The sequence below is a fragment of the Pantherophis guttatus genome, chromosome 4, assembly GCF_059756535.1.
Source record: "Pantherophis guttatus breed Tessera chromosome 4, ASM5975653v1, whole genome shotgun sequence".
NCBI lineage: Eukaryota > Metazoa > Chordata > Lepidosauria > Squamata > Colubridae > Pantherophis > Pantherophis guttatus.
Genome location: NC_142066.1, coordinates 133,762,524 through 133,788,280, shown reverse-complemented (window position 1 = coordinate 133,788,280; position 25,757 = coordinate 133,762,524). Strand labels below are relative to the sequence as shown.

The 25,757-nt window shown below is 42.4% G+C and overlaps 1 protein-coding gene across 1 annotated transcript in view; it reads left to right on the top strand.

The window, feature by feature from the left end:
- LOC117654955 (macrophage mannose receptor 1-like) overlaps positions 1-25,757 on the top strand; it is a 54,843-nt gene that overhangs the window by 16,029 nt on the left and 13,057 nt on the right. The window contains exons 13-22 of the mRNA XM_034401936.3: positions 1,554-1,675; positions 2,275-2,353; positions 6,981-7,113; positions 12,224-12,259; positions 15,234-15,403; positions 16,579-16,646; positions 18,257-18,357; positions 20,655-20,797; positions 21,952-22,066; positions 23,882-24,027. Of these exons, the coding sequence (XP_034257827.1) occupies positions 1,554-1,675; positions 2,275-2,353; positions 6,981-7,113; positions 12,224-12,259; positions 15,234-15,403; positions 16,579-16,646; positions 18,257-18,357; positions 20,655-20,797; positions 21,952-22,066; positions 23,882-24,027 (1,113 nt within the window). The remainder of the gene's footprint in view (positions 1-1,553; positions 1,676-2,274; positions 2,354-6,980; positions 7,114-12,223; positions 12,260-15,233; positions 15,404-16,578; positions 16,647-18,256; positions 18,358-20,654; positions 20,798-21,951; positions 22,067-23,881; positions 24,028-25,757) is intronic.

Genomic DNA, 25,757 nt, shown 5'->3' with positions numbered 1-25,757 from the left:
GGATCAATTAATTTTGTGGGGTTTCTATAGCACTCCATGCTAGTCCCTAGACTTGATGATGAGGTGACTATTGGCAACAGAATTGCTCAGTGTTGGCTAAGAAGCATCATATTTTATGCATATATATGAAGAAACCAGGAGGCTGTGAGCTCTGAGCCTCTCTTAGGCATGAATGCCAGCTGGCTAACTTTGGGCCAGTCACTCTTTCTCAGCTCAGTTTACCTCATTCACCTCACCTTTATTTATTTCAGAAAATTTACTCTCAGTTATTTTGGGCAGTTTACAAAGACAAAAATATCTTATAAATATGATAAAAAGCAATAACCCCTATCCCCAGGCATCAACAATCAGTCAAATAAGCCATTTGATGGGCTATATCCCAACTTGGGTTACCCAGGTCTGTTGGTAAAACTAAGTATTCAGGGCCTTGTAACTGAGTGTCAAAGTTAGCCCAGTTTTATTTCTGTGGGGATGATGTTCCACAGGGAGGGAGCTACCATGGAGAGGTCCCTTCTTTTTGATCCCACTAGATATACTTCTTTAGGAAAGGGGACCTGCAGCATTCCTTATCAGATAGAGATGACTGGGAGAAGATAGTCCTTCAAATAACCTGCCCCAAGCCATGTAGGGCTTTAAAGATGAGAACCAGCACCTTGAATTGGACCTGGAAGCAAATTGGCAGACAATGGCAGATGTGCATAACTGGGCCTGCACAAAAGCATGCAGGCTGCTGCATTTTGAACCAATTGAAGCTTCTAGATAGTTTTCAAGGGCAGCTCCATAAAGAGCATGTTTCAATAGTCAAGATGGGGGTTTGTGCCTAGGGCATGAATGACAGTGAGCAGAGATTGTTGGTCCAGGAAAAGGATTGTATTGGAGACTGGTGATAGATAATGTCGTATCCCTCTCCCTCTGTTGAGAGAGGGCTATGCAATTTTGATATAGATAGCCTCTTTTACCCCTGTTTCAAACCAGAGGTCTTTCTGTCCAAAATGTGGACTTTGCTGTCTTCAAAAGAGTGGTCTTTGTCTTTTAAAGCAAATGGACTACTGCATTTTATCCTGATGGGTTGGCTCTCCTATGTTGTGCCATGCGTTTATGAAGTGGTTGTTTTGTTTCCTCAATGTACAGATCTGCACATGGCTCACTGCATTGTACTGCTTTTACCACGTTGCTAAGTTTATGTCTGAGTGTTTTATCCTTGGGGTGAATAAGCTTCTGCCTTAGTGTATTCTTAGGTTTGAAGCATGCATATATGTTGTATTGGTTGAAGATCCACCTGAGCTTTCCTGATATTCCTGCAATGTATGGAATGACAACAGTGCTTTGTTTATTATTTTCACTTAACAATCATGTTTCTAACTTAACAACTGCAGTGATTCACTTAACAACTGTGGGAAGAAAGATTGTAAAATGAGGCAAAATTCACTTAACAAATGTCTGATTTAGCAACAGAAATTTTGAGTTCAATTGTGGTTGTAAATCAAAGATTATATATATATATATATAGTGTTAAAGCTCATTTATAATGAGATATATTTCTATGCATTTAGGCTTATATAGGGAAGAAAGTTGAAAGGAAAACTTGGTATGAGGCATATGACTTTTGTAAACAAATTGGAGGAGACCTGGCTTCTTTTCATAATAAGCTAGAGGAACACTTATTAAACCAACTGTGAGTATAATAAACTGCTTATTTCTTAACCCTTAAGGCAGAAACACTCATGGCAAAGGGTTTATTGGAGCACTGAATTCATCATCATGGAATATATAACTAGTGAAAATTTCATAAATCTACATAGGTTCATTCCAAAGTATTTTGCATGTAGTTAAGATTTCTCTCAGGGCACTCTAGTTAGAGTTCCAATTCAGTGAGGAAGAAAAAGGTCATGATTTTGCTAATCATCATCATCGTTAAAAAAAATAGAAACTCCAGTGGGTATAACAGAAATAAGAAAGAATGGTCAGTCATAATCATCATCATCATCTCAATAAAGTAACAAGGCTTCTGGTATTATCCTGCACATGACTACTTAAATAAATTCCATTGTAGTCCTAACAACTTATTCCCACTTAAGTAGGTATCTATCATATTACAGCTGTAAGAGCGTATGTCATATTTAAGAGCCTACTTACTTCTGGGGGTTATTCACTTGCTGACATGCTTATGTTCTATGTGAAAAAGAAAACACAGACAGAAAATGCAGTGTTGTATTTCAACAAGACACATGCATAAAATATATTTTAACATATTTGCTGATTGTTACTTTTTAGATCTCAATCAGAAAGTGCCTGGATTGGTTTGCGAATTTCAGACTCTAGCACAGGATACACTTGGACTGATGGATCTCCTGTAAGTAAATGATAAACATGCATGCTTTATAATGCAATTGTTATAATGCAAATTTCTGGTATTCTTAATATTTATGGAGTACAACAGGGATGCTCAGCCCCTCCCCAGGCCACACAAGTGGCAGGTGAGCAGATGAGTGCATGAAACTCCATTTGTACTGAACCATGTGCCTCTCCCCGCCCCCCCCCCCCCGGCCATCACCACCAACTCTGTCACCTCTACTACTTTTCCACAGAACCAGAAAGATTGGAGACTGGTAGAACACAGGTATTAATAATATTTCTTGTAGTGATTTAACAGTAACAGTATTCTAAATGTAAAACCAAGTGTTTATTAAAACAAGTAGTAAAAATGTTAATATAATATGCTGTTGATATTTGACCTAATTCAGATTATTCTGACAGTTTCTCTGAGTTACCTCAGACTGCTATTGAAAAAAGTTTTGATTGCATTGTTCATACAGAAACTGACGAACTACCTGAAATATTTTATTCCACATACTACTAATTTTTCCTTTATCCATTTTTGCTGGAATGACAGAACCTCCAGCTAATTAAGAATAATTGAGTGGTCTTTCCTTAAGCACCACGTTTGGTTATGGACTAGCACCCACAACTTTGAGCTGAAGGTCAAAAATGGGATGTATTCTTAATGGTCATAAAGGGGCAAGTGGGAGATGATAAAATAGAATACATAGATTCATAGGCATTTGTGTGTTACATTTGTGACTACTGCTGTTACTGTTATTGTCCACCATTTGAACCACTTGATACTGGTGGTGCCAGATGAAGTGGTGCCAAATGAAGCAGATGGTCTTGCATTACATTTGAAGAGTAGCAAAAGCAGAGGGCATAGTGGCTGACTAAGTATCATGATATCTGAGTCTCTGGAGAAAAGGCTGAAAACCTCCAAAGTAATTGAGAAGCAAAACAGATCTAGAGAAAACAAAGAGCTCATTGTTGTGGTGGCCCAGAAAAGAGGAATAATACAAGGATAATGGATCCACATTAGGGAAGGAGTGAACTGAGCAAGCAACATTTCTAAGTATTGATTTACCTTCATTCCTAGGAGAAAAACTGTATCAGCATGCAGGATAAAAGAGAGGTGACAGAGTTGGCAAAGATTCGATGTGTGTGTGTGTGTGTGTGTGTGTGTGTGTGTGTGTGTGTGTGTGTGTAGGGGAGGTGATGAATGCATTCTTGGATGATGGACCAATGTTTTGGTCCATCACCCATATGCTTTGAGGAAGAGAAGAATAGTTTGATCCAAAAATATTAATTTAATTTAATTTAATTCAATTTCCAATTTATATACCACCCTTCTCCCTGTGGACTCAGGGCGGTGTACAGCCAAGATAAAAAACATAGAATACAAATATTAAAACATTTAAATATATATATAAATTTTGGCCCGAAAGTTAAAAAATGACAGACTGATTAAAAGAATTTAAAAATTTCTTCTTAAGCCAACCCGGCTTGCTGGAAAAGATGGGTTTTCAGGGAACGACGGAAGGCACTGAGGTCATGGACTCTCCTTATCTCCGGGGGCAACTGATTCCAGAGGGTGGGAGCCCCCACAGAGAAGGCCCTCCCCCTGGGGGCCACCAGCCTACATTGTTTGGCTGATGGCTCCCTGAGGAGGCCCTCTCTGTGGGAGCGCACAGGTCGATGGGAGGTCGTCGGTAGCAGCAGGAGGTCTCGCAGATAGCTAGGCCCTATGCCATGGAGCGCTTTAAAGGTGATAACCAACACCTTGAAGCGCACCCGGAAGACCACCGGGAGCCAGTGCAGCTCGCGCAGGAGCGGTGTTACATGGGAGCGCCATGTTGTTCCCATCACTACCCGCGCTGCTGCATTCTGGACCAGCTGGAGCCTCCGGGTGCTCTTCAAGGGGAGCCCCATGTAGAGAGCATTGCAGTAGTCAAGGCGAGAGGTGACGAGGGCGTGAGTGACTGTGCACAAGGAATCCCGATCGAGAAAGGGCCGCAACTGGCGAATCAGGCAAACCTGATAAAAGGTCCCCCTGGTAACAGCCGTCAGATGTTCCTCCAAAGACAGCTGCCTATCCAGGAGGACTCCCAGATTGCGAGCCCTTTCAGTGGGGGCCAAAGACTCGCCCCCAATAGTCAGTGATGGAGTCAACTGACTATATCAGGATGCCGGGAGCCACAGCCACTCAGTCTTGGAAGGGTTGAGCTTGAGCCTGTTCCTCCCCATCTAGATCCGCACAGCTTCCAGGCACTGGGACATCACTTCAAGGGCATCGTTGGGGTGGCCTGGGGTGGAGATGTACAGCTGGGTGTCATCAGCGTACTGATGGTATCTCACCCCAAAGCCACGGATGACCTCACCCAGCGGCTTCACATAAATGTTGAACAGAAGGGGCGAGAGGACCGATCCCTGCGGCACTCCACAAATGAGAGGCCTCGAGGTCGACCTCTGCCCCCCTGCCAACACAAACTGCGACCGGTTGGAGAGAAAGGAGGAGAACCACCGCAACACAGTGCCTCCCACTCCCAACTCTTCCAGCCGGTGCAGCATGATACCATGGTCAATGGTATCAAAAGCCGCTGAGAGATCTAATAGGGCCAGAACAGAGGAACAACCCCTGTCCCGAGCCCTCCAGAGATCATCCACCAACGCGAACAATGCCGTTTCCGTGCTGTGCCCAGACCTGAAACCCGACTGGAACGGATCTAGATAGGATGTTTCCTCCAGGAATTGCGGAAACTGTTGCGCGACCACACTCTCAACAACCTTCGCAATGAAGCGAACGGTAGGACGATAGTTAGCCAATATTGCCGGATCCAGGGACAGCTTCTTGAGGAGAGGCCTCACCACCGCCTCTTTCAGGGCAGCGGGGAACTGACCCTCACTCAACAAAGCATTAATGACGCCCTGGAGCCAGCCTCGTGTAACCTCCCGGGAAGCCAGTACCAACCAGGAGGCATGGGTCCAGTAAACATGTGGCTGCACTAAGTCTCCCCAAAATCCTGTCCACATCATCGGGAGTCACAGCATCAAACTCCTCCCAGATAATTAGACAATTACTGACCTATCTCCAACTTTCCTTATTTAGTTCTTTGTTACAATGTAAGGAACTTTGGAAGAAATTAATTACATGGAACAATTTCAGTGCAGTTTTAGGTCTGGAAGTGGAACTGAGACACATTAGATATACTTATGCATGATTTTGGCAAGGCCATGATGGGGAATTGCAGTCTTGTTGATATTACTTGACTTCTCAGTGGCCTTTAATTGCCATCAACTAAGGTATCCTTCTGCATCATCTCGGAGGATTCAGAATGAGGAATACTCTATTGCCATGATCCTTTTTTCTGAGGGAGTTATTCCAATTGGTATGTGTGTGTGAGAGAGAGAAAGGGAGGGAGAGGGAGAGGGAGAGGGAGAGGGAGAGAGAAAGAGAGAGAGAGAGAGAGAATTCAAACTCTAAACCCTGGATTAGGTTCTTATACCTTTCCTACTTTTATTTAGCATCTGCCTACAACTGGTGGAGAATGTGATCCACCAACACAGGGTTAAATATCACGAGTAAGTTATACAGAACTTTACATCCCAGCCTCTGATTGAATAGCACAGTGATGGCTAACCTTTTTGCCATCACGTGCCAAAAGCGGGGGGAGCACGGGGAGGTTGCCCACGTGTGTGCCTACACCCATAATACAATGCGCCTCGCCCCTGCGCATGTGTGCGCCCCCCCCCCCGCTTTTAGCATGTGATGGCCTGGTGGGCCCGGTTTTTCATCCTCTCCAGGCTCCAGAGGCTTTCTAGGAGCCTGGAGAGGGCGAAAACGGCCTTCCCCACCCCCCGGAGGCCCTCTGGAGGCCGGAAACAGCCCATTTCCCAACTTCCAGTGGCACCAAAAGGCTCAAAAATCAGCTGGCCGGCACACACATGCATGCTGGAGCTGAGCTACAGCAATGCTCGCGTGCCCTCTGATATGGCTCCGTGTGCCACCTGTGGCACCCGTGCCATAGGTTCGCCATCCCGGGAATAGCACATTTTCCAGAAATCTGGAGGTTATTATGTTCTGGGAGGGGATGAACATTCTATTTATTTATTTATTAAATGTATATGCCACTCATCTTAAAAACTACTCTGAGTGACTTACAAAATGGTAAAAAGATGAATATAAAAAATTTAACTGAGAAGACTTAAATAAGATTTTAGGGATCTTAATCCCAGCACGATGGAGCAGTTTGAAGTTAAGAAACCAGCTGAGTGCAGGACTATACTATCTAGTTATGGATGGAATCATACTCCCTTGTTTTGTACTGTTGTCCTTCTTGGCTCATGGATATTATTTCAGATACATGAGGCAATTATAAGAAGGAGGGACTTTTGCACAACTCCGCCTAGTGTGTCATTTACAGCTTTCTTAGAATGGGAGACACTATTCAGTATTCACAGTCACACACATCCTGATCTCTCATTTGGATTACGGAAGTGTGCTGTACATGGGGCTTCCTTTAAAGACCACACAGAAGCTAGACTTGATCCAGAATGCAGCATCTTGGGGAGTAATGAGTGTACCATTTGTTTTATTTTCCAAATGTTAAAACTGATGCCTTTTAAAGACAGTAAGTATATTTTAATTTTTACTTTAGGTAAACTATGAACCAACTTTTACTTTGTCTTCCAATGAAAATAATAAATGCAGAGCACTATGGAGATATATTGGAGCTTGGAGAGCAGCAGTATGTTATCAGTTTTTTGATTGGTTTTGTCAAATTACAAGAGGTAATATGCTTTTTATTCTCAAGTAGTTTTTTTTATTATTTATTTATATGCCGCCCTTCTCCGGAGACTCGGGGCGGCTTACAATGCGTTAAGCAATAGCCTTCATACTTTTGTATATTTTATACAAAGTCATCTTATTGCCCCCACAATCTGGGTCCTCATTTTACCTACCTTAGAAAGGATGGAAGGCTGAGTCAACCTTGAGCCTAGTGAGATTTGAACTTGCAGTAATTGCAGGCAGCTGATGTTAATAACAGTGCTTTAGTCTGCTGCACTACCAGGGCTCTATAACTCTGTAACTCTGTAGTTTATTCAGAATAACAGAGTTGGAAGAGATCTTGGAGGTCTCCTGTTCAAACTCCCTGTTCAAATAGATGACCCTGAATTATTTCAGACAAATGGCTGTCCAATCTCTTCTTAAAAACCTCCAGTGATGGAGTTTGTACAATTTCTGAAGGCAAGCCATTCCATTGGTTCATTGTTCTCACTGTCAGGAAATTTCTCCTTAGTTCTAGATTGATTCTCTCCTTGGTTAGTTTCCATTAATTTCTTCTTGTCTTGCCTTCAGGTGCTTTGTAGAATAGGCTGACCCCCTCTTCTTTGTGGCAGCCCCTCAAATATTTGAACTCTGCTTATCATGTCATCCTTCTTTTCACTAGACTAGATATACCTAATTCCTGCAACCGTTCTTCATGTTATGTCTACAGCTCCATAATCTTTGTTGCTCTTCTCTGCACTTTTTCTAGAGTCTTAACATCTTGTTTATATTGTGGTGATCAAAACTGGATGCAATATTCCAAGCAAGTGTGGTCTTACCAAGGCACATGATGATCTCTCTTTTGTTTGATGAAGGATTTTAGAGAATTACAGAATAACAGAGTTAGAAGGGAACTTGGAGGTTTCTAATACAACCCCTGCTTAATCAGGAGACCCTATATTCCAGACAAATGACTGTCCAATCTTTTCTTAAAAATCTTAAAAATCTCCAGTGATGGGACACCTATAGCAGCTGGAGACAAGGCTTTCCACTGATGAATTGTTTTCACTGACAGGAAATTATTGCTGACCAGAGGTGGGTTTCAGCAGGTTCTGACCAGTTCTGGAGAACCGGTAGGGGAAATTTTTAGTAGTTCAGAGAACCGGTAGTAAAAATTCTGACTGGCTCTGTCCCCATCTATTCTCTGCCTCTCAAGTCACAGCTAATCAGGAGGAAATGGGGATTTTGCAGTAACCTTCCCCTGGATTGGGGTGGGAATGGAGATTTTACAGTATCCTTCCCCTGCCACGCCCACCAAGCCACGCCCACCAAGCCAAGCCACACCCACCAAGTCATGCCCACAGAACCAGTAGTAAAAAAATGGCCACCCCAGGCCATCCCAACGAAGCCCTTGAAGTAATGTCCCGGTGCCTGGAGGCCATGCGGATCTGGATGGGGAGTAACAGGCTTCAACTCAACTCTTCCAAGACCGAGTGGCTGTGGCTTCCGGCGTCCTGATATAGCTAGCTGGTGCCATCGCTGGCTATTGGGGGCGAGTTACTGGCCCCCACAGAGAGGGCTCGCAACTTGGGCGTCCTCCTGGATGCACGGCTGTCTTTAGAAGAGCATGTGACGGCCATGGCCAGGGGGGCTTTTCATCAGGTATGCCTGATTCGCAGTTGCGTCCCTTTCTGCATTGGGACTCCTTACGCATAGTCACTCAGGCACTTGTCACTTCCCGCCTGGACTACTGCAATGCTCTCTACATGGAGCTCCCCTTGAGGAGCACCCGGAGGCTCCAACTGGTGCAGAATGTGGCCGCACGGGGGATTATGGGAGCGAGGGGGTGGTCCCATGTGACGCCTCTCCTGCGTGAGCTGCATTGGCTTCCAGTAGTCTTCTGGGTGCGCTTCAAGGTGTTGGTTACCACCTTTAAAGCGCTCCATGGCATGGGACTTGGGTATTTGCGGGACCGCCTTCTGCCGCCTATAGCCTCCCACCGGCCAGTACGCTCCCACAGAGAGAGACTCCTCAGGGTGCTGTCAGCCAGGCAGTGTCGGCTGGCGACCCCCAGGGGGAGGGCCTTCTCTGTGGCAGCACCTGCCCTCTGGAACGATTTGCCCCTGGAGATACGCATGATACCAGATCTGCGGGCTTTTCGCTGTGCCCTAAAAACCTTTCTTTTCCACTAAGCAGGACTGGCGTAACCCCCCCTTTTTTTTAAGATGTTAGATTTTTAATTGTCTATGGGTTTTAGTCGGGATGTTTTAAATTTTGGGCCAAAGTTGTGTAATTCTTTTAACCAATTTTAAATTTTGTATTGGGATGTTTTTTATTTTGGCTGTGCACCGCCCTGAGTCCAGCAGGAGAAGGGCGGTATACAAATTTAATAAAATAAATAAATAAAAATAAATAAAACCCACCACTGCTGCTGACTCATATTTAAGTGATTCTCCACTAGGATTTCTACATCCTTTTCACCTATTCTATACCTGTGCATTTGATCTTTCTTGCCTAAGTGCAAAACCATACTTTTTTTCACCACTGAATTTCATTTTGTTAGTTAGGGCCCATTATTTAAGTCTGTTGAAATCCTTTTGGATCTTGAGCCTATCTTCTGCTAGAGTGAAGTTTCCTGAGGATGGGCTACAATACGAGTCTGAAAGCTCGGAAGAGTAAATTTCTAGTCCTGCTAACCAACACAGATTGGATCCTATCTTCTGGAATGTTGGCTATTCCCCCCAGCTAGGTGTCATCAGCAATTTTGACAAGTTTCCTTTCTATCCCCTAAATCACTTTAGATATCCCCTCATCTTAATCACTTATGAAAATGTTAAAGAATACTGGGCCTGAGACAAAACCTTGGGGTAAGATTATGAATTCCTCTTGGTCGTGATAGCAATATACTTATATACCACTTCCTAGTGCTTTACAGCCCTCTCTAAGCAGTATTCAGAGTCAGCATATTGCTCCCAACAATTGAGGTCTTCATTTTATCAACCTCGGAAGAATGGCAGGCTGAATCAATCTTGAGCCTGGTGAGATTTGAACTGCAAATTGCAGTCAGCCAGCAGTCAACAGAAATAGCCTGCAGGACTGCATTCTAACCACTGTGCTACCACGGGTCATGCTGTCTATCCCACATTTTTCTATCTTACCAAGAAATGGTCTGTGGTCTACTTTGTCAAATACTTCACCGAAGTCCAACTATGCTCTATCCACAGAATTTCACTTGTCCCACTAATTGAATCACTTTATCAAAGAATGCAGTAAAGGTTTGTTTGGCATGATTTATTTTTAACCAATACATGTTGGCATCCAGTAACTGCTTTCCTTGTTCCTAGATGTTCGCAGATCTTATGCTTGATTAACATTTTCAGGATCTTCCCAGGTACTGATTGCTGGCTAATAGGTCTGCAATTTCCTGGAACTATTGTTTTTCCTTTTTTGAAGATGGGAATTACATCAGTTCTTTTCCAGTTCTCTTGTAGTTCCTGATGCTCCAGAAACTTTGAAAGATATTGTTCAGTGAATTTGAGATAATATCTGTCAGAGCCTTCACAATTGTAGATGTAATCCATCTGATCCTGGTGATTTGGGTGGGTGTTGTTTTACCATTTTCTTGACTATTTTGATTTTTATTCCTAATTTGTCTTTTCTCATTGTTCATTCTCTAAATTGTGTCTGACTGTTCATGACTCCATGGAGTATAACATCACAGACCCTTCTGTCTTCCACGGTCTTCTGGAGTTTGCTCAAATTCATTGACACTAGCTAACTGTCATCCTTTATTGTCTTCCTTTTGCCTTCAATCTTTTTCAGTCTTTCAGGGTCTTTTCCAGGGAGTCCTCTCTTCTCATTTGGTAGCCAAAATATTTGAGCTTCAGCTTCAATTTCTGTCCTTTCAAAAAATAGTCAGGGTTGATTTCCTTTAGGATTGACTAATTTGATCTCCTTACAGTCAAAGGAAATGTTGAGAGTCTTTTCCAGCACCACAATTCAAAAGGATCAATTTTTCGGCACTCAGCTTTCTGTATTGCCCAACTTTCACAGCCATACTTTACTAATTGGGAAACCATAGCATTGATTTTATGGACTTTTGTCAGCAAGGTAATGTCTCTGCTATTTAATTTGCTGTCTTTGTTTACTATAGCTTTTCTCCCAAAGAACAAGCATCTTTTAATTTCATGACTACAGACACTGTCTGCAATGCTCTTGAAGCCCCTCAAAATTAAATCTGTCACTGCTTCCATAGCTTCCCCTCTATTTGCCAGGAAGTAATGGGACTGGATGCCATGATCTTAGTTTTTAAAATTTTGCATTTCAATTCAAATTTTGCATTCTCCTCTTTCACCCCCATCAAGAGTTTTTTTTTTAGTTCCTCTTCATTTTCTGCCATTAGAGTGGTATTGTCTGCATACCTGAAGTTAATATTTCTCTCAGAAATCTTAATTTTGGCTTATGATTCATTCAGTCTGGCAATTTACATGATATACTCTGCATTTAAATTAAATAATCAGGGTGACAATATACAGTCTTGTCATCTTCCCTTTCCTATTTTAAACCAATCAGTTATTCCTTGTCTGATTCTAATGCTTCTTGACCTGCATACATGTTTCTCAAGAGATAGATATGGTGGTCTGCTTTCATCTCTTTAAGAACTTGCCACAGTTTGTTGTGATCTACATAATTAAATGCTTTAGCATAGTCAATGAAGCAAAAATCAATGTTTTTCTGGAACTCCCTTGCTTTCTCCATAATCCCACAAGTTGGGGGCAATTTGATTTCTAGTTCCTCTGCCTCTTCAAAATCCAGATTGTACTTCTGGTAGTTCTCAGTTCACAAATTGCTGAAACCTCGGTTTGTAGGATTTTGATCATGACCATGTTAGCATATGAAATGAGTGCAACAATGGTATTTATACAGGTCGTCATGGTTCTTTTAAAAGTGGATGTCACCTAGCTCTTAAGGAAATTAGGATCCAGATATCTATGGTTGTTTGTATGTGAGGTAGAAATATATTAATATGGTACATTTCACTTTTTGAGAATTGCCTTCTGCAATATGGAATAATGTAATATAATATGATTCACTGCTTGAATTTTTTAATAATGAAAATACTTGTTTTTGCAGGTTCACCTTTAAATCCAGAACCAAGCAACAAATTTGGTACGTTGGGCAATTTAATGTCAAAAATATTATAATATACCTATTGATATGGCTGTACATTTTATTTAGTTTGATTTGAATTGGGCTGCTTTGAGCAAAATCTGGCTATATGACATAAAGAAGCATTCCTAAAATGTGATATGTGATGGTTGAATTTGTAAGCAAATCAATTTCTAAGAGCACCAAAGAAAACCAGATGTTGGCACTGGATGGCTTTAAAATTACAGAAATTGTGATTCCCTTTAAATGAAAGGTAGATGTCATTGACAGGCCTCTTCACAGGCAATAATTAAGTAGGGGCTTCCCAAGCATATGTAGAAATATGCAGTGGTCGAACCAGTTATTAAATTGCTGGCAGGCCCCGCCCCGCCACTACTTATTGGTCTTGCATGCATTGGCTGGTACCTTAGAGTCACACTGTGGCATAGATGCAGCTGCTTTTTGGCTCCCTTGCCTCAACTACATGGCTACACAGCCCAGCCTGCTTGTCTGCCTTGCCACGGCCTACGACGTGGCAGCTTCCTGCTCGTCTGGGCCTGCTCTCGACCACTCCATCAGCAGAACAGGTAAGCACAGCAGGGTGCCCCCTGGGGGAGTGGGGCTGAGAAGGGTGGCCAACTTGCGCCTGCCTGGCCTCCAGCCACGATCTACCCCCATCCTGTGCCCACCTCCTGCCTGGGCAGCGGTTGCCTACCCCCATCACCCTGCAGCCGGCTATATCCAGGCCTGGCTTCATCCTGAGTGGTGATCCCAGCACTGCTCCGGCGGCCACCACCACCTCGCGAACCAGCTAGCCTGCCTAGCCCAAGTACGACAAAGTCCTGACCAGTCCCCTGGGAAACAGGTGATTCTCCGCAGCTGCTGGGTCTCACCTGCCAGCGGTAGGTGAGCTATGTAGCCCAATCTCTCCTCTGCCAGCCACCTTTCCCTCCCTCACCTGCCTGCCAAGCCGACCTCTTCGGCCGCCACTGTGAGAATGGTTAATTGTGTGAGCCCCCTGGGCTGGAAGGTAAGGCTGACAGCAGGGAAGGAAGATCCACTCTGGACTTGTTGCACTTAGCCAAAGGGCTGCCTCAGGGTGGTGGACACGATGAGGCTCAGCCACCTTTCAGGCCCAGGTTCAGTTTCCTTGGGGCCTGCAGGTGGGAGGCCTGAGAGAAAATGCCTCCCTTGAGGCCTCCTGCTTGCCCATCTTCTGGCTGGACTGGCCTGGAAGCAGAATGTCCCTTTGTCTCAGGCTGAGGCAGTCAGAGGTTGAGCAGGCAGCAGCCCAGAGCAGGGCCCAAAAGGGGGCTGAGCCTTGCCGTGTCACCTTCCCACTAAGGCAGCTCTTTGGTTGAGCGCAGCAAGCCTGCAGTGGATCTTCCTTCCCTGCCATCAGCCTTATCTTCCAGCCCATGGGCTCACACCATTTTCATAGTGATGGTCTGCACTTGGCTGAAGCACTTGGGCTGGCAGGTGGGTAAGGGAGGGAGGGGCGACTGGTAGAGGGGCAATGTGGGTGGCATAGCTTTGTGCTCCCTGGTCACCCCTGCCTCATGCCTGCTGGCAGGCGAGACCCAGCAGCTGCAGAGAATATGGGCAGGGGGTGAGATGCTCACACCTGGCTCTCTCTGCCAGCAGCTGTGGGACGAAGGTAAAGTCACGGTCACAGTCAGCTGGGAAAACCAATCCACTGCCTAGCCCAGAGTTGCCTAGCCCAGAGCCTGGTGGAGGTGGGTGAGACTGCAGTGCACGCCTCACTTGAAGTTCCCAGTCCTTTGTTGAAAATCTCCTGAAAAGAGGGAGGGGAGGAAGTCGCACCCCTGGTCCCTTTGTTGGACCCGGACGCCTTGCCTTCCAGCCTTTTTGGGCAATGTGGGGCTGGGCGCAATCATCTCTTTGTGCCTGGTTTCCAGGAAACTGACTAGGAGTCTGTCAGGCTTGGGCTAGGTAGGCTGGCTGGTTTGGGGATTGGAATGCCTTCAGAAGTTGTGGGTATACCATTACTGGAGGTTTTTAAGGAGAAATTTGTCCATAATAGTTTAAGGTCTCATGCTTGAGCAGGGGTTGGACTAGAAAACCTCCAAGGTCCCTTCCAACTCTGTTATTCTTTATAAATCTCTCCATTCAGTCTTACCAAGAGACTAGTGATAAACAATAGTTGGAAATGTACATCAGGTCATCTTATTTGCTAGTATAAAGGGGAAGATGACTTTGAAAAAGCTTCCTCTCTCACCATAACATGCAAAGCAAGGCGAGGACAGGCTGGGAGGGGAGGGGCAAGGAAAGGTCAGGTGAGGTGCCCCTGAATGTGAGTGACATTGGGTTGGCCACACCCACCCAGTCACATGACTGCCTAGCCAGTCACATGATCACTCAGCCATGACCACCCAGTCACATGACCACCAAGCCACACCCACCAAGCCACATCCACAGAACTGGTTGTTAAAAAATTTGAATCCCATATGGCTATAACCAAAGAGGAGATACTAAAAAGTAGGGCACTTTTTATATCTATAAAAAATAATCGGAAATTTTTATAAAACTTTCCCAAATATACTAAGATTTGATTTGATTGGATTTGATAGTGATTTGATTGAATCAAGTGTTCTGAGCAATTGCATAAGACAATAGCCCACTTCTTTCTCCAGTTAGTTTTGAAAGCAAATTAAAATGGCCTCCTGGTTGTTTTATATTGCTTTGTCTTGCAGTCTCAACATTGCAATCTGGGTTGACTTCTATGTATTCTGGAATATTGGCATAGAAACGTCTTCCAGCTATTGGAAGAACTCAATTGAAGTCAGTTTGCTAGGTATAATATGGATGTGGGTATACAGGTTCATATTCAGAAGACCTTGGAAGGAAGAGCTTTGACCCAATGTACAGCATGGAAACTTCAAGTGACTGTTTGCTTTGTGGTTTTGTGGAATAGATGCAAAAGGACTGCTCAGATATGCATTATATGCCATTTCTTCTATTTCTTCTTTTGCAGATTATACTTATAAAAACATTGAAGATGGCTGGATTGAATTTGAAAACAATGAGTATTATTTCAGTAATACAACAATGCCTGCAGAAAAAGCCCGGAAGTTCTGCAAACAACATCATGGTGATCTTACTACCATTGAGAGTCAAAAGGAAAAAATGTTTTTGTGGAAATATGTAAGAAATATATGCAATAATTACCTATGGAAAATACGTGGCTTCAAAAAATTTATGTGTGTGGGTGTGTATGTGTGTGTATGCATGCATGCGTGTGTGTGTGTGTGTGTGTGTGTGTGTGTGTGTGTGTGTGTATGAACTCTGAGGCGGGTAGGTTCCTCAAAGAATAGTTTTATTGGATATATCATATTGGGACAGTCTGGTGAAAACTGACTCTAAATGTTCCCATGGTTTCCCCCTAATTAAAAGTAATTTTTTTTCCATTTTCCCGAAACAATCAGTCAGATGCTCCAATCAGGGTGCAATCCAGTTGCTTGGTAACATCACTCCTCCTTTCTTCAGCCACCTGTGGGAATGTCCTTGGCTCACAGGAGAAACTATTTTGTTTTGACTACAAAACCCCAGCTATCCCTATTCTCCCCTCCCTATCCTTCATCTCCATTGTGGCAACACTGGAGCCTCAAAATGGCTTCAATAAGGCCAGCTTCAGAGTTGACAGTGTGTGTATGATATGACAGAAGACAGAACTTTTCAGAAACTGAAAAATTTCTTTTAAACTTTTGTATAAAATATGTATTATGGTGGCCATTAAATTAAGAAAACTGGATGTTTAGTGCAGTCCAGGATTAAAATGCACTTACCTTCGCTACCGGAATACAAATGTGAGCACATGCATGCGCTCGCTCACAAGAGCCTTCTGCACATGTGCAGAACATCAAAAACGGGACATGATGATGTCCGGGCGGGTGGGTGGAGCCTCCCGCCCACGGCCCTACCGGATCGTGCAAGCCGGATAGAGCCGGCTGGATTTCACCACTGGTGCAGTCAACTTAATTGGAAACCAATTATTTCAAGAAAATAATAAATTAGATGTTACCTTTTTACTCAAATGAATTTTTAAGTACTACATTGTTAAAAAGTGGAACATATTTCAAAATTGTCATTTATTTTGTGTTTAGTAGCTTCTATTCAACATGATTTGCAAATAATATTTTTAATTATACATAGCGTTTGACAAACCTACAAGTACTAGGAAAGATTCTATACTATATTGGATTATTGGTTCTGATGCTCTAAACAATAGCTGAATTAGATTCATTGATATGCTATGTTATTACTTTTTATTAAAGCAGAAAATAACTATTTTTATTGCCTTTTCTTCTTTTACATTTTAGGCTATCAACTATGGAATTTATCAAGATTCCTATATTGGTTTAATTTTGAGTCTTGACAAAAAGTTTGGGTAGGTGAACAAAATATATAAATGATGATGACAATTTCCATTCAGTCATGTCAGACTTTGGCAATTCTATGAGCTGGGTCTCTCCATGTCTTTCAATCTTGCACTACTTTCAGTTGTTCTATACTCTGGCTGGTATCAGCTTTGATGGTGTCCAGCCACTGTGTCCTTTGGCAGCCTGGTTTCCTCTAATCATTAACTCTTCCAAATACTCTTGGTTCCTCTAGTGAATTTCCCTGAATGAAATGGCCAAAATAAGTGAGACAAAGTTTGTGATTTTGCATTCCAGAGATGTCTGGTGTTATGTACCTTCTCCAGTACAAGGGCTCAAAGTCTACTTTCTTCCTGTCTTGCTTTTTTAAGGTCCAAACATAGGTAGCTACAGAGATCATAATAGAATTGACTAACTTACATTTGATTGCCAGGCTGACTGCTTTTGCATATTTGACTCATGTTCATCATTGCTGTGTGATTCAGTTCAATCAACATTTTATTTCTGGCCTGCATCCACTGCTTTGAGTGATCTGTGACCCTAGGAAAGTGATTTTTTTTTCATGCATTCTATCTCTTCACCATCAATTTCTATTTTGATAGTTCCATTCCTTGCAGTGGTCATGAGCTTGGTCTTTTTGATGTTCAGAAAGAGATCCAAAATTCTCATTTTCTTATTTGATTTTCTTGATTATCATCATCATTAATAACATCATCATCAGGTGCACAAGATATATAAAAATGCTTAATGAATTCTGTAGCATGCAATGAAATTCTGTTTTGAAATTACTTTTACAGTAAAATGGAATAAATATGAATAAGGAAGATTTTGTTAAGTTCCTGCCAACATTTGTTGAAAGCAAGAGTTCGACAGGGATCTCTATTTGTAATATTTGCTCTATTTGCTTTCACTTTGGAACATAATTTATCATAGTTAGAACACTTAGTCAGTGGAATGATTTGCCTCTAAAAGTTGTGGATGCTGGAGTTTTTAAGAAGAGATGTATAGGGTATAGTGTGGTATAGGGTTTCCTGCCTGAGCAGGGGATTGGACTAGAAGACGTCCAAGATCCAATTGCACCTTGAGCCCTGCTTTCGTGGCCTCCCTGTGCTCATACATATAGATGCACTGTCCTCTTTCCCCATCCTTCCTGTACTTGCACACACTCCTGCATCCACTTTCTCTGGAACTCATATTCAACTCAGGTATGGCCTGCAGCTGGCCTAGGCCTTCCCAAGCCCCCTGCAATATCCTACTGCTGCCTGTGCTTCCCACTTAATAATTTGTCTGAATTGGGGTGACAATCGCTATTGGGACTGCCTGGATTGCCATTGCTAAGCAATGAAATCACATGACATCATACTTTGCAGCCACAATTCTTAGAGACAGCAGTCCTAGTTCCAATTTCTACTGTAACTCAAGGACTATCTTTAATTTCTCAATATTTGTTAGCATGCTGTGGTTAGTTAGAAATATTTGGTTACAGTCTTTCAGTTACTATTGTTTTACATTGTCAATATTGGTGGGAATGTGTTCTAGCCTTGAAACAGCCATTCTTGATCTTCCAACAGTTGTTTTGAGCTCAGAGCATCATAGATAACTGTCAAATATTTTTCTTCAGATGGATGGATGGAACTCCAGTGACATATGAAGCCTGGGCCCCCGGTGAACCCAACTTTGCAAATGAAGATGAACACTGTGTAGTTATGTATTATGACTCAGGCAAGTAAAATAAACTTCAGGTTTTCAGCTGTTCTTTCTATGTGCATGATCAGGATATGAATGAGTGGTCAGTAAGTGAGGACTACGTCTATTCCAGGGGTGTCAATCTCTCGTTGTCGCGGCGTTGTCACATGACATTTATTTATTAATTATTTTATTTATTAATTAAATTTATATACCGCTCTACTCCCGAAGGACTCAGGGCGGTGAACAGCCAAAATACACATAGTACAAACATTAAAAAACCATTTAAAAATACATTAAATACTTTAGCCCAAACCAAATTTAAAACACCCCAATTTATAGAACAAATTTAAAAGCAATTAAAAGGAAGGTTAGGCCAGACCAGTCTGCTGGAATAAGAATGTTTTGAGGGCACGGCAGAAGGTGCGCAAATCCGGGATCCTCCATATCTCCAGGGGGAGCTCGTTCCAGATGGCAGGTACCCCCGTAGAGAAGGCTCTCCTCCTGGGGGCCGCCAGTCGACATTGTTTGATCAACGGCACCCTGAGAAGACCCTCTCTATGGGAGCGTACCAGTTGGTGAGAGGCTACTGGTGGCAGAAGGTGGTCTCGTAGGTACCCCGGGACATATCAGGACTTTTCCTCCCTTTGCTAAATCGAACATGGGCGTGGCCAACGCTGGACGCATCCGGCACACGGGCTGCATATTTGACAACCCTGGTCTATTCTTTCACATGTAATGTAGGATTCCAGTATGTACTATTGCACTTTGCACTATTATTATTTTGGTTGCAACGTATCTGGATCCATTCCAGTCGGGCTTCAGGCCTGGGTACAGCACGGAAATGGCATTGGTCGCGTTGGTTGATGATCTCTGGAGTGCTCGGGACAGGGGTTGTTCCTCTGTCCTGGTCCTGTTAGATCTCTCAGCGGCTTTTGATACCATCGACCATGGTATCATGCTGCACCGGCTGGAAGGGTTGGGGGTGGGAGGCACCGTTTTACGGTGGTTCTCCTCCTTTCTCTCTGACCGGTCGCAGTCTGTGTTGACAGGGGGGCAGAGATCGGCCCCGAGGCTCCTTATATGTGGGGTACCGCAGGGATCGGTTCTTTCGCCCCTTTTGTTCAACATTTATGTAAAGCCGCTGGGTGAGATCATCCGTGATTTCGGGGTGAAGTACCATCTGTATGCTGATGACACCCAGCTGTACATCTCCATCCCGGACCACCCCAACGATGCCCTTGAAGTGATGTCCCAGTGCCTGGAGGCCGTATGGATCTGGATGGGGAGAAACGGGCTCAGGCTCAACCCACCCAAGACCGAGTGGCTGTGGTTTCCGACGTCCCGATATAGTCAGCTGGCGCCATCACTGGCTATTGGGGGCGAATCATTGGCCCCCACGGAAAGGGTTCGTAACTTGGGCGTCCTCCTGGATTCACGGCTGTCTTTAGAAGAGCACTTGACGGCCGTGACTGGGAGGATTTTTCATCAGATTCGCCTGATTCGCCAGTTGCGTTTCTTTCTAGATCGGGACTCATTACGCACAGTCACTCATGCCCTCGTCACCTCTCGTCTGGACTATTGTAACACTCTCTACATGGGGCTCCCCTTGAGGTGCACCTGGAGGCTCCAACTGGCAGAGAGTGCGGCCGCGCGGGTGGTTATGGGAGCGGCGTGGAGCTCCTATGTAACACCTCTCCTGCGCGAGCTGCACTGGCTCCCGTTGGTCTTCCGGGTGCGCTTCAAGGTTCTGGTTACCACCTTTAAAGCGCTCCATGGCTTAGGACCTGGTTACTTACGGGACCGCCTACTACCATCAATAGCCTCCCACTGACCAGTACGCTCCCACAGAGAGGGGCTCCTCCAGGTGCCGTCGGCCAAACAATGTCGGCTGTCGGCCCCTAGGGGGAGAGCCTTCTCTGTGAGGGCACCGACGATCTGGAACGAGCTCCCCCCAGAGATACGGGGGATTCCAGATCTGCGCACCTTCCGCCGCGAGCTGAAGACTCTGTTATTTCATCAAGCTGGCCTCGCCTAAATCTTCTCCCTTTTAAGTGCAAATTTTAAATTTTAATGTATTTTAAAATATGGGTATTTTAAATTATGGGTATTAATTCAGCCAAATTTCTTTAATTCATTTTATTCGATTTTAAATTTTGTATATGTATGTGTTTTATTTTATGGCTGTTCACCGCCCTGAGTCCTTCGGGAGTAGGGCGGTATAGAAATTCAATAAAATAAATAAAATAAAATAAATAAATATAACTAACCTGTTGCTATTTATTTTAAGAATAATTTAATATTCCAGATGACAATATAATTTCTTTGGTCAGGTGTATGGAATGATATAAACTGCGGTGCTCAGAAAAGCTTCATCTGCGAGAGGCACAATAGCTCTGTCCGTACAACTGCAGCGCCCACATTACCTGCAAATCCAAAAGGGTGCAGTGAAGGCTGGCTTTGGTTTGATGACAAGGTAACTGATATAGTTAATGTAAATATTTTGAGTACCATCACTGTTCAAACATCCTAAAGGCAAATATAAAAATTGAGATTGCTATAGGCAGCCAGTGATATTTTTAGACCTTCCAATGAATACAGGTAGTTCAGGAAGAGATATCATTTTTTCTCCCCGAAAAATGGATGTAAACATTAGTTTTCAACAAAAAGGAATAAATCATGGTCATATGACCACAGAGCACAGCAAGTGCCAAGTGCCCAAAATGTGATCACATGAGTGTGGGAGGGAGGAATCATCAGAAATTTAAACCCCCCTTTTGGGGGTGTCTCATAACTGTGAATGTTTGTTAAATGACTATAGACATATCTATATAGGGATGTGGTGGCTCAATGGCTAAGACGCTGAGCTTGTCGATCGAAAGGTCGGCAGTTCAGCGGTTTGAATCCCTAGTATCATGTGATGGGGTGAGCTCGCGTTACTTGTACCAGCTTCTGCCAACCTAACGGTTCGAAAGCACAGAAAAAATGCAAGTAGAAAAGTAGGGACCACCTTTGGTGGGAAGGTAACAGTGTTCCATGTGCCTTTGGCATTTAGTCATGCCGGCCACATGGCCACGGAGACATTTTCAGACAGCGCTGGCTCTTTGGCTTTGAAACGGAGATGAGCACCGCCCCCTAGAGTCAGGAACAACTAGCACATTCATGTGAGGGGAACTTTTACCTTTATAAGCAACATCATCTTTCTTCCTTGAATGGTAAATCCAAGGCCAGCAAGATTTTGAAAGATTCGGGCACTTTCTTTTTTTCATTAATCCCTCGCCTGAGTATTTTCAGAAGTAGGATGGCAGTGACAAACTGGCTGTATAATGATCATCAATACAAAATTACTAAGAAGTAAATTATGTCACAAAAAGCAGTCAGTAATATATATTGTATATAGTTGTTGTATATAGTTAAATCATAAAAAGATTAACTTTATTACCGCTTATATTTTTCCCCCCAAAAAGTGATGGATTTGATTTTATTACTACTGAACTGCATTCTAAATTCTGTTAAATATTCTGATTTCATTTCATGATTGAAAATTCTATGTTGATTGTTTCTATTACATTTTACTTATTTAATCCTTTCTTGATTGATGGATTTTTGGAGGGATTTTTATCCTTCTAGTGCTTCCAAATATTTGGCTTCAAAGAAGAGGAAAAGAAAAACTGGAGCGCTGCACGTGATCACTGCAGGAATCTAGAAGGAAATCTGGCTAGTATACCAAACAAAGCTGTTCAAGGTACAGTCACTTCTCTAAACTATATTAATTGTGTAAGCTTAACATTTCTTTTAAAATCAAGGAATCTCTTTTTAAATTACTTTTATAAGAATTACTATGCCCAATCTTCTTTCCTAACCTCCAGTTTATATAAGCTTTTGCTGTTGGATGATATGAAAATGTTGCCAGAGTCTTTAGGATATGCTCCTTCTCCATGGCTCCATTCCCTTTTTAGCTCATTCCCAATTCAAAGGTTGCCATGCTGAAAATAAAAAAGACAATAAGATTTCAAAGTAATTTTACAATAATATAAAAAGTGTGCATCGGCAATAATATATGAGTTAGGTATGAGTTTAAAGCAGTTACAAATGTGTAACTGGATTGTTTCAAAGCAGAGTTTGATAAAATATTTATTTATGGAGCAGCACATATATTTATTTATTGCATTTAACGGTCAAATTAATGAAGAACCAACCTTCACCCATAGTTATCTAGAACGTATAAACTGTAACTTACATAAAACATACGGGTTATATGATGAAGTGAGCTCATTCTTTGGCTCAGGGTTCAGTATCAGTACATTTTGATAGCCAGCTTTATATTTCAACCTTGCTCAAGGTAGGAAAAGCTGTTGATGTGCTGACCAGTATCTGGAAGCCTGTTGAGCCTGGGTGGGCAAAACAGATTTCAGTTCAATCCTGATATGACTAAGCAGTTATGACTGTTTAGTTATTTGGCCACACTTGATCAAAGACATTTTTAGATAGGTTGTCAATAAGCTTCCAGGTGCGGTCTAAGTGCTTGGTGATCTACAAAGCCTATCATGGCATGGGGCTTGGCTATCTGTGGAATTGCCTGGATCCAGTGGTTTCTGCTTGCCAAGTACATTCTGTTGGGAGGATTCACTCCAGGTCCCTTTTATTAAATGTTGTCATCCTGTGCGACTGAAGAAGTTTGCCCTCTGTATTGCAGCCCCCCTCCCCCTACCCACTCTGGAGCAGCAGCTTGCCAGAGCTACTGACAGCACTCAGACCAGAGCCAGACCTAGTCCTGATCCCAAGCCTCGGGTTAATGAATTTGTGGGGCAGGTGTTGTTCCATGTTATTGCTATTGTTCATTGTTTTGGGTGGATATGTCTGTGCTATTTCATATTTTTTTGATGGATTTGGCAAGCCACTCAGAGTCTGCTAGAGTGGGCATCTGATGGCAAAAGCAATTGCAATAAAGTTAGTAACTCTTCTAAATATATCCAGTGACCTGCCAACTAATCAGAAGAAAAAATTTACTTATCCCACAGTTTAGCTAATCAACATATGAACAAGCTTTACTCCAAATACTGGCACCCAACAGGAACAGGCATGATTTTTGCCTCTTAAAACATCAGGAATATGAGATGGAAGCTACCATCTGGATAACTCTATGGCAGCAGTTTAAATTGTGCATCTTTTTTCCTGCCATCCTCCTTTTATTCTGTTCTGTTCTGTTAATGGTCTTGGTACCATCTAGTATCCAAAAGGAAGGCATCCTCCTGCCAGAATATATCTGGCAGACAGAAACAATTCGATATAGGAGGTTCCTCAGATAGCCAAGCCCTATGCCATGAAAGGCCTTATGGATGATCACCTGCGATGTTCTTAAGATGGGAACATAGAAATGGCTGTCATAAATATTGTATGTGAGCAGAATTTGGTCTGGTATACTGAGGTACTTTTTAAAATCTAATATAATCAAAGTAAACTTTTGAAAAGTTGGAACAAAATTTAATTGGTGATGATGAGCCTGACAAAACTTTATTGTAAAATATATCTGTATTTCTACCCCATCCCCACCCCTCAGCTTTTCTCACAGTGCAATTAAAAAGTGTTAGTGGTAATACTTGGACTGGATTGACTGACAAGAATTGGAATGGACGTTTCCTCTGGACTGATGGGAGTGGAGTCTATTTTACAAATTGGGCTAAAGGGGCACCTAGTTTAATCGATGTAAGTCCAATTGGTTGGGTTTTTTTTGTTCTATTTCCCCACAAATGTGTAGTTAATCTCCTTGATGTTGAATTCCTGCAATGATACAAAATATATATGGAAAGGTGTCCCTTTTTTGTGATATAGCTGGCTATATAAATTTAATGAACAAATGCATAAATGAATAAAACAGATGATATTTCAGATCTTTTCTGTCTATTAAATAAGAAAAGTCTGTTGTGCTTTCTCCTCATCAATAGAGGGTGATATAATGCTGAAAGTCTTAACTCCTGTTGCTCCTTTTATGAATAAAAAATATGCCATGAATATTATATTTTGGAGAATTTTACTAACGCCAACACTCAGTTAAAGAAAAAAAATGATCCAGTAAAATGAAATTTAAAATAAAAAAAATCTATAGAAGTAAAGAATACCAATATATAAAATTAAAATAAGTATGGAGAAGAAATGACTCTGCCGGATTTAGAATGCCTGATCCAGTGGTGGGATTCAATTTTTTTAACAACAGGTTCTGTGGGCGTTGCTTAGTTGAGCGTGTGGCTTGGCAATCATGTGACTGGGTGGGCGTGCCTAGCTGGTCACGTGACTGTGTAGGCATGGCTAGCTGGTCATGTGACCGGGTGGGCGTGGCTATGTGCATAGGGACTACTCAGAGGGCTGAAAAAAAGTCATTTCTGACTGGGCCTCGCACTTTTGACCGGTCCTCACACTTATGACCATCCTCACATTTATGCCCGTGCAGCTTTCTTGACAACCATGTCACTCATTTCACAACTGCTTCTCTTCACCATGGTGACAAGATAGGGCAAAAACGTAAAATGTGAGGACAGTCGTAAGTTTGAGGACTGGTCAAAAGTGTGAGGACCAGTCAGAAATAACTTTTTCAGCCCTCTGAGTAGTCCATATGCATAAAAGGATACAGCAATAGAGAGGGATGAAGGAAGGGAAGGGAAATTAGAGTATGAGAGAGGGTAAGAGAGGGAGGAATAGAGGAGAAGGAGAAAGGAAGAGGAAGTAGGGAGGAGAAGAAGAGGGGGAGGAAGAGAAAGTAAGAAGGAAAGAAAAGAGAGAGATGGTAGGTTTGAGGAGAAAGATTGCTGTACAATAAAAAAGATGAAAAGGAAGAAAGCCAACCCCAAACAAATATAAAGAATGAATTGTTAAACTTTAAAGAATAAAAGAGAACAAATATGAATAAATAACAATAATTAGAAACACACATACAAACAATGTATTTTCTTTGAACAGAGTATTTGGCCGGTTCACAAATTTAAACAGTGTTTAGTCATTTCAATTAAATTTACAATTTCTTTATTTCCTTTTTGCCATATTTATTTCTCATCTATTTTTGTAAAAAACCAATATTACCCTTCATCCTCATCTCCAATCTTAATCAAATTCAATTTTTCCCTTCTATTCTATATTATACCCCTTCCCATTGTCATATATTTTTATATCCATCCTCACATTGGTTAATTATGTAATATTACAGTTGTTTAATATAAATTCAACATTTTAATATAAATCAATTAGTTATATAATTACCTTTTTTGTATATTAATCAATATGAACATGAATATTCCAATTATTTCCATGCAATCCAATTTCTTACAAATCAATTAATTATATTTACCAATAATAATAAACCAAATAATTTCCCCCATATATTCCTCCAAACCACAACTTAACCATTTCTGCTTTCAGAAATATACAATTAATAGTATCTCAAT